Source organism: Girardinichthys multiradiatus, chromosome 3, assembly GCF_021462225.1.
Source record: "Girardinichthys multiradiatus isolate DD_20200921_A chromosome 3, DD_fGirMul_XY1, whole genome shotgun sequence".
NCBI lineage: Eukaryota > Metazoa > Chordata > Actinopteri > Cyprinodontiformes > Goodeidae > Girardinichthys > Girardinichthys multiradiatus.
In genome coordinates this window covers 29209848-29226221 of record NC_061796.1, presented here as the reverse complement: position 1 = coordinate 29226221, position 16374 = coordinate 29209848, and the positions used below count along the sequence as shown (strand labels likewise).

The following is a 16374-nucleotide window of genomic DNA, read 5'->3' as shown; positions in this document are numbered from 1 at the left end:
GAACTTATCTGGCCCCAAACCAAACGAATACAAGAACAGATGAGATTCAAATTCATTACCATCTATCAGTCTGGAAAGGGTTACAAAGCCGTTTCTAAGGCTGTGAAAATCCATTAAACCACCGTGAGAACCATCATTCAATGAAGAAAACCTGGAACAGTGGTGAAGCTTCTCAGAAGTGGCAGGCCTACCAAAATGACTTCAAGAGAGCACCAACGACTCATCAAAGAGGTCATAAATGACCAAGAAGAATATTTAAAGCACTGCAGGCCTCACTGACAAAGACAATGGTAGAACATTCTGGAAGGCATGTCTCCTTTTAAATGTGGTGTAAATCTAACACAGCAGAGAAAGAGCATCAAACACGGTGGTGGTGGTGTGATGGCTGCTTTGCTTCTTCAGGACCTGGAGGACATGCCATAGTTATGAACTGCAGGACAATGATCCAACGCTCACCACCAAGTCCAACTCTGAATGCCTCAAGGAGCGTCAGATAAAGACTCCAGCTAAATCTGATTGAAATGCTGTAGTATTACCTAAAATAGGCCATTAATGCTCAAAAATCCCTAATTGTGGCTGAATTAAAACAATTCTCCAAAGAAGAGCAGGTCAAAATTCCTGAATAGTGATAGAAAAGACTCACTGTCAATTATCATAGACACTTGATGGCAGATGTTGCCTACCAAGGGTTGCACAGCCGGGTATTAGGGTTTAGGGAGCAATTTGTTTTTCATGCAGTCAGTATGGTTTGGATTTCAAAAAACTGCACAAATACTCAGGTTATCTTTATCTGATATTTAAATGTGTTTGATGATCTAAAAACATTTAAGTCTGACAAAAAAAGCAAAAACAGAAGAAATGTGTGAGGGGGTAAATACTTTTTACAGCGCTGCATGTTTTTTGCACTAAGATACATAAAACTTGAGTCATTGAAAGAGTTTAGATGAAACAACATGAAATTTAAAACATAAACATATAACATTTGATACACATGTAGCCCTGAGGTTCCTTACTTGTGTATGGATCACACAGTTAGATCCTTATTATTTACTGAGCTGATGGCTCAGTAAGCTAGCCTTCAAACCAGCATCATTAGTGAGGCTGCAGCCCACCTTTGCTACTAAGTAATTAGACTAATAAAGCAATAAAAATCTTAATCAAAAATAAAATAACAGCTAAAACCAAATGGCCACTTGTTTCCATTAATATGTAAGTTAGCATTAGCATTGAAGCATAGCTAACCCCGACAGGAAGCTAGAAAAGTAGTACCTGTTAAAACATCTCAAAGCCTCAGATAAGATATGCTGACTTCACTTGCTACCCATGATGCATTGCAAGATATACAATATTTGTGGAAGTGAAAACAATTATCAAAAAATAGTGCGGTATTTGTGTGAAATATTTCATTTCAACATATTTTATACGTAATCATGATATTTGAAAGCAACAGTATAACTGGGTCAGTGGTGCGATGTGAATGTTTGCTGTTTTACAAGAAAGGGTGATGTGTAACATAGATTGTATAAAATATATAAGCAATATACAGGTGCTTCTCAAAATATTAGCATATTGTGATAAAGTTCATTATTTTCCATAATGTCATGATGAAAATTTTACATTCATATATTTTAGATTCATTGCACACTAATTAAAATATTTCAGGTCTTTTATTGTCTTAATACAGATGATTTTGGCATACAGCTCATGAAAACCCAAAATTCCTATCTCACAAAATTAGCATATCATTAAAAGGGTCTCTAAACGAGCTATGAACCTAATCATCTGAATCAACGAGTTAACTCTAAACACCTGCAAAAGATTCCTGAGGCCTTTAAAACTCCCAGCCTGGTTCATCACTCAAAACCCCAATCATGGGTAAGACTGCCGACCTGACTGCTGTCCAGAAGGCCACTATTGACACCCTCAAGCAAGAGGGTAAGACACAGAAAGACATTTCTGAACGAATAGGCTGTTCCCAGAGTGCTGTATCAAGGCACCTCAGTGGGAAGTCTGTGGGAAGGAAAAAGTGTGGCAGAAAACGCTGCACAACGAGAAGAGGTGACCGGACCTTGAGGAAGATTGTGGAGAAGGGCCGATTCCAGACCTTGGGGGACCTGCGGAAGCAGTGGACTGAGTCTGGAGTAGAAACATCCAGAGCCACCGTGCACAGGCGTGTGCAGGAAATGGGCTACAGGTGCCGCATTCCCCAGGTCAAGCCACTTTTGAACCAGAAACAGCGGCAGAAGCGCCTGACCTGGGCTACAGAGAAGCAGCACTGGACTGTTGCTCAGTGGTCCAAAGTACTTTTTTCAGATGAAAGCAAATTCTGCATGTCATTCTGAAATCAAGGTGCCAGAGTCTGGAGGAAGACTGGGGAGAAGGAAATGCCAAAATGCCAGAAGTCCAGTGTCAAGTACCCACAGTCAGTGATGGTCTGGGGTGCCGTGTCAGCTGCTGGTGTTGGTCCACTGTGTTTTATCAAGGGCAGGGTCAATGCAGCTAGCTATCAGGAGATTTTGGAGCACTTCATGCTTCCATCTGCTGAAAAGCTTTATGGAGATGAAGATTTCATTTTTCAGCACGACCTGGCACCTGCTCACAGTGCCAAAACCACTGGTAAATGGTTTACTGACCATGGTATCACTGTGCTCAATTGGCCTGCCAACTCTCCTGACCTGAACCCCATAGAGAATCTGTGGGATATTGTGAAGAGAACGTTGAGAGACTCAAGACCCAACACTCTGGATGAGCTAAAGGCCGCTATCGAAGCATCCTGGGCCTCCATAAGACCTCAGCAGTGCCACAGGCTGATTGCCTCCATGCCACGCCGCATTGAAGCAGTCATTTCTGCAAAAGGATTCCCGACCAAGTATTGAGTGCATAACTGTTCATGATTATTTGAAGGTTGACGTTTTTTGTATTAAAAACACTTTTCTTTTATTGGTCGGATGAAATATGTTAATTTTGTGAGATAGGAATTTTGGGGTTTCATGAGCTGTATGCCACAATCATCTGTATTAAGACAATAAAAGACCTGAAATATTTCAGTTAGTTTGCAATGAATCTAAAATATATGAATGTTAAATTTTCATCATGACATTATGGAAAATAATTAACGTTATCACAATATGCTAATATTTTGAGAAGCACCTGTATATAAACAGTGTGATAGCCCAGTTAACATTGTGAGCCATTATTATTTGCCTGTAGCAGAGCTTAAAGCTAAAAGAACAGATTTATGCTCTTATAGTGAGTTTTCAAGGTCAAATGGTGCTAGTTTCCATCCATTTTAAAGCAGCAGCTAGAAGGCTTCAGATGTAGTCCACTGACAATGAGATGACCTCTACATTTTCTTTTAGTTTGGTAAAACTTAAAGTACAAGAAATGTGACCACTCAAACTCTGTGCTCCGTTATGTGCGTTTGCAGCTTTGCAGCAACAAGTTCCTGGATGATTATGTTAATCTTATGCTTTCAACAGAGAGTAACTATTTATTGGCCTTGGTTTAATGTTATTATTTAATAGCTGAAATGGAAGCTGTTCTGCCAGTGAGTGATTCAGTTAAAACTGTATCATCCTCCAAATGATACATTAAGGACTTCTGCTGCAACTTAAAAGCTGCCTGTTAACCCCTTCTTAGAAAAGTCGTCCTCCTGTGAGTCTGTTTGGCAGCTTTACTTTGAAAAGTTAGAAAACAGCAGTAACGTCTTTGTGAAGCACCATCACAAGTAGAACAACAATCTATAACATGTTACATTTTTACCCTTTACAGCAAATAAAAAAATACAGTGAAGATAAGCTGATTGTCTATACGAAATCTAATTGACTAGATTGTATGTTTTCTGCAACTAACTAAATGTACTTTTTTTTGGGTCAGAACTTATCTGTTGGGCTAGCTACTGCTGCCATTAACATTGCATACATTCTTTAACATAGAAAGTACTCCTGGACTAAATAAAGCATCTGGGTTTTTGTGTGTCTGCTCTCTCTGGTGCTAGATGACCACTGATACCGAGTTGGGTTCTGCTGGAGGATTTCTTCCTGTTAAAAGGAAGTCATTACTTTTCATTGTTGCCCCATGCTTGCTCAGGATGAGGGATTGCTGCAAAGTCAATTACTTGAAGCAATCAGATGCTCTTCCTTAGACTGATCATTAATTTGACTATATTATAGCAAGGATTTCTTTGGAAAGCATGTAATTAATTTTGAATTAGTCCGTATGATTGGACTGAAAGGATTATATATGTTTCTGTATAAATAAATCAGATATGTGTATCTTGTAAAGTGCTTGAGATAAGATCTTTTGAACTGAATTGCATATTTAATATTTTATATTGCATTTAAATATAATCAAACAGCAGTCCCTAAGATAAAAAAGTCTCCCTCATTTCCATTTATTTGTAGGTTTTGCATTATAGTTATTTTTGCTTGGTTTCATAGTCTATTTACTGCATACAATTTGGTACAAAAGAACAAATTTTTTAAATGCTTTGAAATCATGACATTTCGCATGTATATATTCAAATTATTACAGTATAATACTTATAAATAAATTAAGCTTAAGTACAAAAATATATCTGAATGGCATTCAGTCATTTTGTCAGCAAGTATGATGAAACTGGGCTTCCAAATTTATAGAAAACAATAATTTAAACCATCAGAAAGCACTTATTTCTGTCTTTATAAACAGCACTAATTACATGACCCTACAAGAGTCTCCATGAGCTGACGCTGGTGTGGGCGTCCTGCTGGGTTTCCCTCTGGTCAACACTGCCCTGTTGATGCTGAGGCCTTGGAAGGCGCTCAGCAGGTTGAAGCTGTCGTCCTTGGTTTTGGTTTCAGGATGAATCATCTTCGACAGCTCAGGGGGGAGCGATACTTTGCCGCCAACAGACCTCAGGTGGTTTGTGTCCTCAGGGCTCTAAATCGTGTTGGCAAAACAAACAGGGAAAAGGATGAAGGCCACAAAAAGATGACTGAAAGAAGAACTTAACATTTAATGTTATTTAGTAGCATATAAATAAAAGAATACAAGAAAGAAATATACATTTTAAGTTTTCAATTAAGAGTGAGAGTGTATATTTTTTTAAGATTTAACCGAGGTGACCAAATACACATAGTCTGAGTTAAATGCTTCATTAAGTGTTAAATGGATTTTCCCTTGGTTCCCCTAACACCAGCTCCTATAAACAGCAGTCATCAGCTGATCAAGCTTTCAGACTGATTCTTAATTTTCACGCCTTTATTGAAGGCCACAATAATCATCCCAACGACATGGACCTACAGATGAGAAATGACATGGATGCTTGTTCTGAGAAGAGACGCTTTGAGAAAAGTTTAAGGTAATTCTGAGGACGTTACACTTGGAGCTGAGTGACGCATCATTCTTCAGTTGATCATCTAGTGTAGGCAAAGTTTTCAGCTATTGGCTTTTTACCTTGATTTTAGCCAAAATACAACTTTTTCCTTTCAGAGCATTTTATCTCTGATTTTTCTCTAATTCAGCTAACGAAATTGGGATAAATTGCACTGCAGAACCTCACACATTGGTTTTAATATACACAAAAAGCGCAACTCAAACCAGAGATGGAGTTTGTTGCTGAATTATTAGGAATTATGGGTCTTGTTTTACTGACACACCTCAGAAAGTCGATATTTTCTCCTGAACTGAGCTCTCATAGCTGCCCTCTGTGCGTTCTTTTGAGCGTTCAGTGCCTCCCGCAGCTTTCTGTATAAATAGGAAACAAACAAAGCAGAACTAACTACAAAGCTCAGTTAAACTGGAGGGAAGGCCACCAGATGAGATACAGTTCACCTAAACATTTCCCAAAATTCAATTCTTTTTTTTATTGAGACAAATGTATGTTTCATATTTTCTGGAGAGCCCAAAACTTAAATATTGTACATGCTTTTGTAGGTATCTCCTTAGGTACGCTTAGAGAATAAATGGTGCCTTAGAAAGGCATTCTGCATTTTGTCACATTACAACCACAAACCTTAATGTTTCAACATGATTTTATTTAATAAACCAGCACAAAATAGTGCATAATGTGAAGTGAAAGAAAAATAATAAATACTCGTACTCGTCGTCTTCTGCTTTATCCGGGTCATGGGGGCAGCAGACTCAGCAGAAACACCCAGACGTCCCTCTCCCCAGACACCTCCTCCAGCTCCTCCAGGGGGAGCCTAAGGCGTTCCCAGGCCAGCCAAGAAACATAATCCCTCCAGCGTGTCCTGGGCCGTCACCCGGGCCTCCTCCCGGTGGGACGTGCCTGGAACACCTCCCGGGGAAGGCGTCCAGGAGGCATCCGGTATAGATGCCTGAGCCACTTCAACTGGCTCCTCTCAATGTGGAGGAGCAGCGGCTCTACTCCGAGCCCCTCCTGGATTGCCGAGCTCCTCATCCTGTCTCTAAGGGAGTGCCTGGCCACCCTACGGAGGAAGCTAATTTCAGGCGCTTGTAGGCTGATCTTCATACCAGCCACTTCACACTCGGCTGCCAACCGCCCCAGCGTATGCTGTAGGTCTTGGCTAGAGGGGGCCAGCAGGACCACGTCATCTGCAAAAAGAAGAGACGAAATCCACTGGTCCCCAAACCAGACACCTTCCGGCCCTTGGCTGCATCTAGAAATCCTGTCCATAAAAGTTATGAACAGGACCAGTGACATTTATTTATTTTATTTACAGAAAATTACAGAGTCAGCACCATGTAGAACAACTTCTGTGTTCATTACAGCTGCAAGCCTGATATGTCTCTACCAGCATTGCACTTCTACAGACTAAAACATATACCCATTTTCCTTTGCAAAATAACAGTCAAACTGGATGTAGAGCATCTGTAAAGCATAGTTTTAAATATTTGCCACATATTCTGATTTGGTTTTCGGCCTGGACTTTGATTGGTCCATTCTAAAACATAAAAATCTTTGATCTAAATCATTTTTGTTCAGGGTCTCTTCCAGCTGAAAGGCAAAACTCTGCCTTGTCTTAAGTCTTTTGCAGCCTCTAAGAGCTTTTCTTCCATGTTTTCTCTTTATTTAGCTCCACCCATCTTCCCATCAACTCTGACTAACTTCCCTGTTTTTGCCTATAAACAGCATGTCCACAGTACTATGCAAGGTCAGTTTCCCTCCACAAATAGCATTTTGCATAGGTCAAATAGTTCAGTTTTGGTCTCACCCTACAAGAGCACCTTTTTCCATAAGTGGATGTGTTCCCAACATAGTTTGCAGAAAGCTGCAACAACACTTGGCTTTCTCTCAAATAGTACTGTTGTTCTTGCCACACTTCCATAGAGGTCAGATTTATGGAGTGCATGACTAATAGCTGTCCTGTCAACAGATTCTCCACCTGAATTCTGGATCTCTGCTGCTCCTCCAAAGTTACCATGCTATCTTGGTTGCTTCTCTGGCTGTTTCTCTCTCTGTCTGGCCTGTCAATTTAGGTGGACGTCAATAAAGGTGGTCTGCTAATACAATTGTTTCTAAGTACCTCTGGTGTCGTTGGAGCCTACACAGTTTGGATGGACATCCATGTCTTGGTAGGTTTGCAGTTGTTTCAGTGTTTCCATTTTCAGGTGATTATCTGAGCAGCACGCAGTGAGGTGTTCAAAGCTTGGAATATTATCTTAAAACCTAATCCTACTGTAAACTTCTCCTGAATTTTCTCCTTGACTTGTCTACTGTGTTTCTTGGTCTTCATGATTCTCTTTGTTTAGTAATGTTCGCTAACAAACCTCTGAGGCCTTCACAGAACAGCTGGATTTACACCGAGGATAATGTACACACAGCTGGACTCTGTTTACTGATTAGGTAACTTCGGGGCATCAGAGTAAAGCAGTCTGAATGCAAATGCACACTACAGTTTTCAGATTTCCTATTAAAAAGTTATGCACCACTTTGTCTTTGTTTATGACATAAAATCCCAGTAAAATAGTTAAGGTTTATGGTTATAATGATGAGCCTAATTTCAAAGGTATCAATACTTTTCCAAGGCTTTGCTTCTTTGCCTGTTTCTACACGATAAACTTCATCCACTTGCCTCTCTTTGTCCAGGTCAGCCTGGTACGAGCGTATGATTGAGGGGTCTTTGAGATTCGAGGCCTGTAGTGGAGGGGTCTTCCTCAGTATGTTGCACCCTCTGTGGCCCCTGCCCTTCTTCCCTCTGCGTCTCGCACACAACCTTTTCTCCTCCGCCGCTTTCACACAACTGGTCAGTTTCCTGATGGGCGATCTCAGTGACTTTTTCACTCTCACCACAGACTCCATGACGACCGGCAGTTTGGCTGGCGGAGAGGGAACAACCTCGCCCCTATTTCCTCATAAGTTGACGCGTGGAAGTGTAATGGCTTTCTCCTTCACTCATGCTGTATCAGTCTGTCAGTCTCATGTCTCTCAGCAATAACTCAGCCTGAGACCTACCAATGACAAGGGCAAGAAGTTGGACAAGGCTCAGACACTCAGGTTTAGGCCTCCCATGTTCTGCTTACATACACAAATTAAGTGTTTATCATCAGCAAGATGTCTGGGAAGATGCTAAAGCATACGCCAAGACAAAAAGTGACAAATGTTACACCACTGTTATTCCAGAGGATGGTTGTTTGCTTATCCATACACCATACAACATTAACTACAGATTTCTTACCTCTGCAAATGGGCATAGTTGGATAGCTGTTTCACCTCTCCTGATTGCCCCCGCAACCACTACCTGAAGACAACCCTGTTAAAAATGAACTGATATGGACAGAGGGCTCCAGAGGAGATGCTGTGCGTGTGAGGCTTTGTCCTCACTGGAGAATATAAACTCCTTCCCTGCTGCCCTCATTACTTCATGGAGACTCGCTCCACACCTCGCCACCCCCAGATCTTCAGTCCAGATTAGAGGACTTAACGAAGAGAATCTCTTTAGCTGTGGCATGGAATGTACCCAATGACTCACGTGTCTGTGAGGAGGATTTAGAAGCAGTAGCTGATGTCATGTCAAATGACCCAGGCGAGCATTACTGGCCTGGCTTCAGACCTAAGACTTCCATACTCCTGGATATTAGATTTGGTCTGGATATTAAAATGATACAATACACAGTCACACACACACACACACACACACACACACACACACACACACACACACACACACACACATCAGCCAGCAACTCAGTGCATTTAGGCATGTAGACATGGTCAAGACGATCTGCTGCAGTTCAAACCGAGCATCAGAATGGGGAAGAAAGGTGATTTAAGTGACTTTGAACGTGGCATGGTTGTTGGTGCCAGACGGGCTGGTCTGAGTATTTCAGAAACTGCTGATCTACTGGGATTTTCACGCACTACCATCTCTAGGGTTTACAGAGAATGGTCCGAAAAAGAGAAAATATCCATTGAGCGGCAATTCTGTGGGCGCAAATGCCTTGTTGATGCCATAGGTCAGACGAGAATGGCCAGTCTAGTTCGAGCTGATAGAAAGGCAACAGAAACTCAAATAACCACTCGTTACAACCAAGGCATGCAGAAGAGCATCTCTGAACGCACAACACGTCAAACCTTGAGGTGGACAGGCTACAGCAGAAGAAGACCACACCGGGTGCCACTCCTGTCAGCTAAGAACAGGAAACTGAGGCTACAGTTCGCACAGGCTCACCAAAATTGGACAATAGAAGATTGGAAAAACGTTGCCTGGTCTGATGAGTCTCCATTTCTGCTGCAACATTCGGATGGTAGGGTCAGAATTTGCCGTCAACAACATGAAAGCATGGATCCATCCTGCCTTGTATCAACAGTTCAGGCTGGCGGTGGTGGTGTAATGGTGTGGGGGATATTTTCTTGGCACACTTTGGACCCCTTAGTACCAATTGAGCATCGTGTCAATGCCACAGCCTACCTGAGTGTTGTTGCTGACCATGTCCATCCCTTTATGACCACAGTGTACTCATCTTCTGATGGTTACTTCCAGCAGGATAACGCGCCATGTCATAAAGCACGAATCATCTCAGACTGGTTTCTTGAACATGACAATGAGTTCACTGGACTCAAATGGCCTCCACAGTCACCAGATCTCAATCCTATAGAGCACCTTTGGGATGTGGTGGAGCCGGAGATTCGCAACATGGATGTGGAGCCGACAAATCTGCAGCATCTGTGTGATGCTATCATGTCAATATGGACCAAACTCTCTGAGGAATGTTTCCAGTACCTTGTTGAATCTATGCCACGAAGGATTAAGGCAGTTCTGAAGGCAAAGGGGGTCCAACCTGGTACTAGGTGTACCTAATAAAGTGACCGGGGAGTCTATATCAGGCCTGCTGCTTAAGACATTAATTTCCAAGTTTCTCCTTTATAATAAATGAAACAATAATTACAGAAATAAATCTTATTTAGCCCTGCAAAATTGTAAGGTGTTTATGTCTGCCTGAGTCATGTCTAAGGAAACCTTCGCTACAAATGCAATGCAGAAGTTGTGATTAACCTTTAGGCTTCTAAAACATGATTTTAAGGCAGCTTAATCATTGCCCTTATCAATGCCGAGCATTTTGTATTTCTTATGTTATCATGAGAAAACTTGCAGTTATTCAGTTGCCTTAGTATCTTTGTGTTACAATTATAGTAAGATCTTAACAGCTCCTAAAAGATTTCTAACAGTGGCCAAGGTAAGAGAGTAAGACTTTATTTCTGTAGCCCATATAAGGACAAGAATAAATTATCAAATGAAAAGGAAAAAAAAATATTTGAAAGCAATAAATTTGCAATGAAAATCGGTGGGAGACTAAATGGATTATTTCCATTAACAACTGCAGGTGATATATTGTGAATATATTTATAACTAAAATGTTTTGGTCCAAAAGCTGAGCAGATTAAGTGCTTATTTTCCACTGGAGGACTTTGAGTTTTTTAATATGACAGGAAGATGTGATTGGTTTCCAGAAGTAAAAGCTGAACGCCATTAAACAAAGCCCGTCCAGTAAGATGAGGTCGGTCTCTTGAGAGCCTTTAAAGTAATCAGAAAGGTTTTAAATTAGATTCAGATGTGAACAGAAAGTCACAGCAAAGACACAATTACTCATCCTTGAGAGAGGAAAGTTTCTGAAACAGGACACTTTATTGTGTTCATTAGCTGTTCTAAAAACACACAACTCCAATAAAGGAGGGTGTCTAAAGCTTCTCTTCTTTACAGCCTAATTTTTCCACTAATTTATGACACTTTCTATGTTTGCACCTGTAAGACACAAATTGGGTTTAAGAGAGTAAACACAACTTTTTAGTTTTACATGTGATTGCTAACATTTTCTAAATATAAAAAAAACAAAAACAGAAAACACTGCTTTCATTTTTCATTCAAACTCATAAAAGCAGGAATTTTCATAAGTTATAATATCGTTTCGTGTATCTTGATTTAATACAATGAAACGGTGGTCTATTGTTATTTGGGTTCTCACATATTAGCAGTTTATTACACTCTGTTATATCAGACTGTGTGCAAATAATCTTTATATTTATGCTTGACAAGCTCTGCAGCCATTTAGCTCTCAGTTAGCTGCTTTTTTTTTTTGTTTTATGTCCTTAAATGCGCCCCCGTAGAATATTTTCTGCTCTTCAGGACTACTCCAGCGCCCCAGTTGGCTGGCAGCATGTGAACTCACTTCAACTATCATATTCCTTTCCCTTTCACTGCTGAGATTTCCCCCGATTTCTGCCAGGTGAGGCTAATACTTTAACAGGATCAGCATTCGAGCCACGTCCCTACGCGCGCATGTGCAGAAATGGATCTGGGACCAGTTTAAGAAGGAGAGTAAATAGAAGATGAAATAGTCATGTTAGCAGCATGTGTTGAAAACAAAAAAAAAAGAAAAAAAAAGAAAAGAGGAATCTAGTTTTCCTGCTTTAAATTATGTCATTAATTAAGATCAGGTTTCACTGACGAAACACTCTTCTGTGTCATTAATCTTTTCTTGTTACTGACTGCATAGATCCTCATGCATGTTAAAGTGTGCGTCACGTGGTTGATTCTGATCAAGTGCAGAATCCTTTAAGTGTTTCTGGGCCCGCATTGACACACAGACATGCATGTTAAAATAACTCCTTCGGGACTCGTGAGGGGTACCTATCACATTTGAACTGATACAGTACCAATACCCCGTACCTGGGATTCGATACCGGTACTCAGCGGTACCAGTTTTCGGTCCTTTGTGTGTGTTTATGTGGTAATAAATGTTGTTTAATAATAATATCTCAAAAATGTTCAGTTTAACTTATTTATTTCTCAGTATATAAACTTTAACATATATCAAAACATCATCTAGCTGTTTGTATTGTAACATCTCAGTTGTTTCAAACATTTCTTCTCCCATGTTGCTGGCTGCAGACGATGCGTCGCTAACAGATGCAGGCATGCTGACGGTGCTGAATGCTGGAGATGTAGCTGTACATCTGAGGCAGACGAAAATTGTCCACTCTTCTAATCATGTGCTGAATCAGGTGCTTCCTCAGATTAGAAGTATTTCCACCGCTGGCCTCACAAATATTGCAGCGAGCGTAATCTGCATCGCATTTTGAAAAGTGGAGCCATACTTTCAAGTGCTTTATATCAGCCATGCTTTGTTGACTGTAGCAGCGGCTACTGACATTGTTACGCTCTTGTGTGAGCAATGCTGTGTTCATGTCCGGTATGAAAAATCACCAGGGTTGTTCGGGTTCAAGTGGTGCCGGTGTTGTGGACTAGTGCTCGGGCGGTCTGCCTGCATCCCCTCTGGGGTATCAGTACCTGAACCTGGGAGTGTAGAGTATGTATGGGGAGTGTGAGTGAGTGTACGACATCCATTGTTGTGTGTCTTTATGTTGGGTGCGTGGGTGTGAGTGTTTTTGTGTGTACGCATGACGGTGGGAATGTGTGACTGTGTGCGCTGTGGTTGTCCCAGCGTTGGTCTTTCCGGGGTTCCTGTGCTATGGGGCCTTTGGATATCTGTGGCTAAGATCTTCTCCGTGTCTGTCTCGGGTCCAGGGGGGCAGGTCTGTGGCTCCTTACACTCGCTATTGCATATTTTTATGGAGATACCTTAAATACACAAGCACACTCACACATATATCCACAGGTGTTTGGATTCAGGTGTTAACAGATAGACAGATGTTCTATATTGAGCCGCATTTGCCACAAAATTCATCTTGCATTCATCTGTACATTGCTGTTGTTATACAGTATATGTGTCTCAGCAGGTGTAGAAGCAGTCTTCTACGGTATCGTGTATCGTCTTCATCCTTCGTTCTCTCCTCTATATCTTTCTCCTTCTCTCTCTTTTTCCTTTTTGCCCCACCTCTCTCTCTTAATATAGGTTTAATAATAAATAGGGGATTTTTTTTTTTTTATCAAAAGGGAGTTGAGTCTCCCTATTGCAACTATTTGAAGACTTTTACATCTACCTGAGTGTTGGGGCCATCCATTTTGGTCGCACATTTTGACATGCGCAGCTCAACAGACGTCGCAGCTCTGACGTCATTGGGAGCATAAACCAATTTATTTACCAATCGAAGACCACGCCGACACCCGGCGCAGGTGGAAACCCACAGAGGTTCTATGTCCAAGGAGATGAGTTTTCCTCCTTGTGTAATGCAGTCGACTAACGGTTCATCTTTTACCCTCCAGGACGGATGAGAAATTACCGTTTTTATTTCTTGATTTGATCACGGACGCGTGGTTCCCCCCCGCCCTCATTTTTCTTCAGACCTGATCCTCAACCGGTGGAGAGAAGAAATCAACGTCAAAGTAATCTCGTTCTTTTTATATTAAACCGGATTGGTGCATTTAGAGGTCTGGGCAGGATGAGGCAGTTAAGGTGATTTAGAATCACCAGTAGTTAATCTAAGGTATTAACTTGTTGCATGCAATATTGATTGAATTTGGTTATGCTGAGCTGTGTTTTGATTTGCTGTGCAAGCGCTGCTGAATTGTGCGTGGTTAATGTTTTGTCTGGCTGATCTCAAATCAGCCAGGAGTTAGAAGTTGGACTTTTAAAAGTTTTTCATTCAAAGCAACTGCGGTCTCGTCCTACCACTCTTTGTTCCAGTTTTATTGCTGGAGATTTTCCACTGAGTTCCCGCCTCAGAGTTTATTACTCTTTGCCAAGATTTGGGGCGATCAGCTGATAGTGGCTAAAGGGGCGTGGCCCCACCATTTTATCAGCTGATCGCTGCAATCGAGACAACAGCACGACAGGAGGATTTCTTTCCATTTAACCCAAATCACACATTTTGTCCATAAACTGCTGGTTTAATCTTCATAGACACTAAATGCGCATATATATTTTTTTCTTTTATAGGATAGGAGGACATGTCGAACTGAGTTTCCATTTTAAAACAGGATCAGATATCAACCTGATGGGCTCAGTCTTGTTCGAGGAGGTGAGTAGAGCCATGCTCTCCCTCATTAAACTATTTCAGGCTGAAGCTTGTGATGTAAGCATCACCAGCTGGGTGGAGATGGACATCACACTCAAAGACATGACTCTGGTGCACCCCATCTATATGTGCACATTGAACACAGAGCTTTTCCTTGGTGGCCAGGACCTGCTGGACAGGCTGGCCCCACTCATTGACTGCCACCAGGACCAAATCTGGGTCCAGACGGAGGTGCAAACACCACCGGGTGCACACAGCAAACCATTCTTGGCAACAAACCAGGTTGCCAGCTTAGAGGAGCCCAGAGAACCTCTCAGGCCCTCGTTGGTGCCAGACATGGGCACCTCTGGGACACAGCTGTACCCAGCCACCCAGAAAACTCCTCCCAGATGCAGTTATGCATAATTTCTTTACTCTTTAAAGAACCCAGGTGTGAAACCTCACAACCCCAAAGTGGTGGAAGATGTACACCTGGAAACCATGTTCATACCAGAAGTGCTTCTAGCTTTCTGGCTAGAGAAATTATCAACTGGTAGAGAGCTGTATGACTGCGTGTGCCAAGAAGATCCCCTTTTAACTGAGGCACAACACAGCCACACACTCCTCTTAGCAGACGGGCTCCACCCTCTCCTTAAGACAGCCAGAGTGTGCACCTCCAGTGTGCAGATTGGCATAAAACAGCTCTCCCAAGCTTTCAGCATGGTTCCAACCGACCAAAGGGGGTCACATTAGCCTACGTCCATTACTCTCCTGTGCCATAGGAGCTGCAAAGCCACACTCCACACCCTCCAACAGATGGCGTACTGGCCTCCAACATCTCACGACACTCAGGTTTACATCCAAGGATGCTTAACCTGCTGCCAGTTTCAGCCATCCCTGCCAATTGGTCAACGTCCGCTTCAGCGAAGGGGGTTACATTACTTTGGTTCCACCTTCAGACCAACTGGGTCGAACCAGCTCCAAAATTAGCAGGAGATAACAAATTCCTCCTAACTGTGACATGCAGCTTCATTAAGTCAGCACCAAATGACACTGTCATCCCAGCTGCTGCTCTTTTGCTGAACCAGATGAAGTTCTACATCGAACTCTCCTCCCCAAGAACAGAGCTTGTCTCCATGTCCGGGAAAGGAGAGACCAGTGCGTAGGACCAGTTTAAATAGGTGCATGTTTCATAAACTCACACTAACATGCACTAACCACTAACAACTTTCTTCAACAGGAACTGTTAAAAATATAACTACCTGTCAGGTATACACAGTGTTAAACTGCAAGTTGCACTCTATTTTTCCATTAACCCTCAGCATGCACTGCAGACCCTCACAGAAGTGATTAAGAATGATTTAATGGACACATACTGCCAGAGATTTCATGCAGTCTTATTAAGAGAAGTTGGTTCATCTGTAGGCGGTCTCACTGAGGCATGGATACCTATTTGCCAAATTCTGTTGGATTTAGTAGAGAAAATCCTAAAGTCCACCACAGCAGACACCTTGCAACCTCCTCAAACACACCTAAGTAGTGCAGTTCCATTATTATTATATTACTTTCCTTTCCTCTCCTTTTTCCAATCTAAAATGTCTCAGAAACAGGAGTTATGTTAAATCCCATCATCATTTGAAAAAACTTGTTTGTTTATTGGATTCTGTTAAGATAACACACTGCATAGTTGGTTACAAGCCAGGATTGACTCCTTCACATTTATTGACCCATGGTTCATAGCGCTACCTTTGCCAATGCCACAGGCTGATTCCCGTGCCTGACTGGAATTGGACGACTAAGCTATGACCCCATTATCTGGCTATCTTGTTTTTCCTTCTTTCTTTTTATTGTTGTTTCACTTTGTCTCAGGGTTACCAAAGCTGATGACCAAAAGAATGTGATGATGATGTGAATGTATTGTTTTTGTATTTTTTTCATTGAGTGACATAGACAGGTATGAGTTAGTCACAGTTTAGTCCTGCCCAGGCTAACCTTGTCCTGCCCAGTCATAGGCC

The 16374-nt window shown here is 41.8% G+C and overlaps 1 protein-coding gene across 1 annotated transcript; it reads right to left on the bottom strand.

Moving 5' to 3' along the window:
* Positions 1 to 4377: 4377 nt before the first annotated feature.
* Positions 4378 to 8846, bottom strand: LOC124865603 (complexin-3-like). Its single transcript, XM_047360834.1, has 4 exons — positions 8643 to 8846; positions 8040 to 8415; positions 5640 to 5727; positions 4378 to 4920 (listed from the first exon to the last, which is right to left on the bottom strand). Exons 2-4 carry the CDS (start codon positions 8264 to 8266, stop codon positions 4696 to 4698), a joined length of 540 nt encoding a protein of 179 aa, XP_047216790.1. The 5' UTR covers positions 8267 to 8415; positions 8643 to 8846; the 3' UTR covers positions 4378 to 4695.
* Positions 8847 to 16374: the final 7528 nt, after the last annotated feature.

What these genes read in the sequence shown, in the direction of transcription:
- LOC124865603 (XM_047360834.1), bottom strand. Translation starts at nt 8,266, where the DNA reads ATGGAGTCTGTGGTGAGAGTGAAAAAGTCACTGAGATCGCCCATCAGG. An exon ending in GCTGACCTGGACAAAGAGAG is followed by an intron (nt 5,728 to 8,039) that starts GCAAGTGGATGA and finishes CTATTTATACAG; the next exon opens with AAAGCTGCGGGAGGCACTGA. An exon ending in GAAAATATCGACTTTCTGAG is followed by an intron (nt 4,921 to 5,639) that starts GTGTGTCAGTAA and finishes AACACGATTTAG; the next exon opens with AGCCCTGAGGACACAAACCA.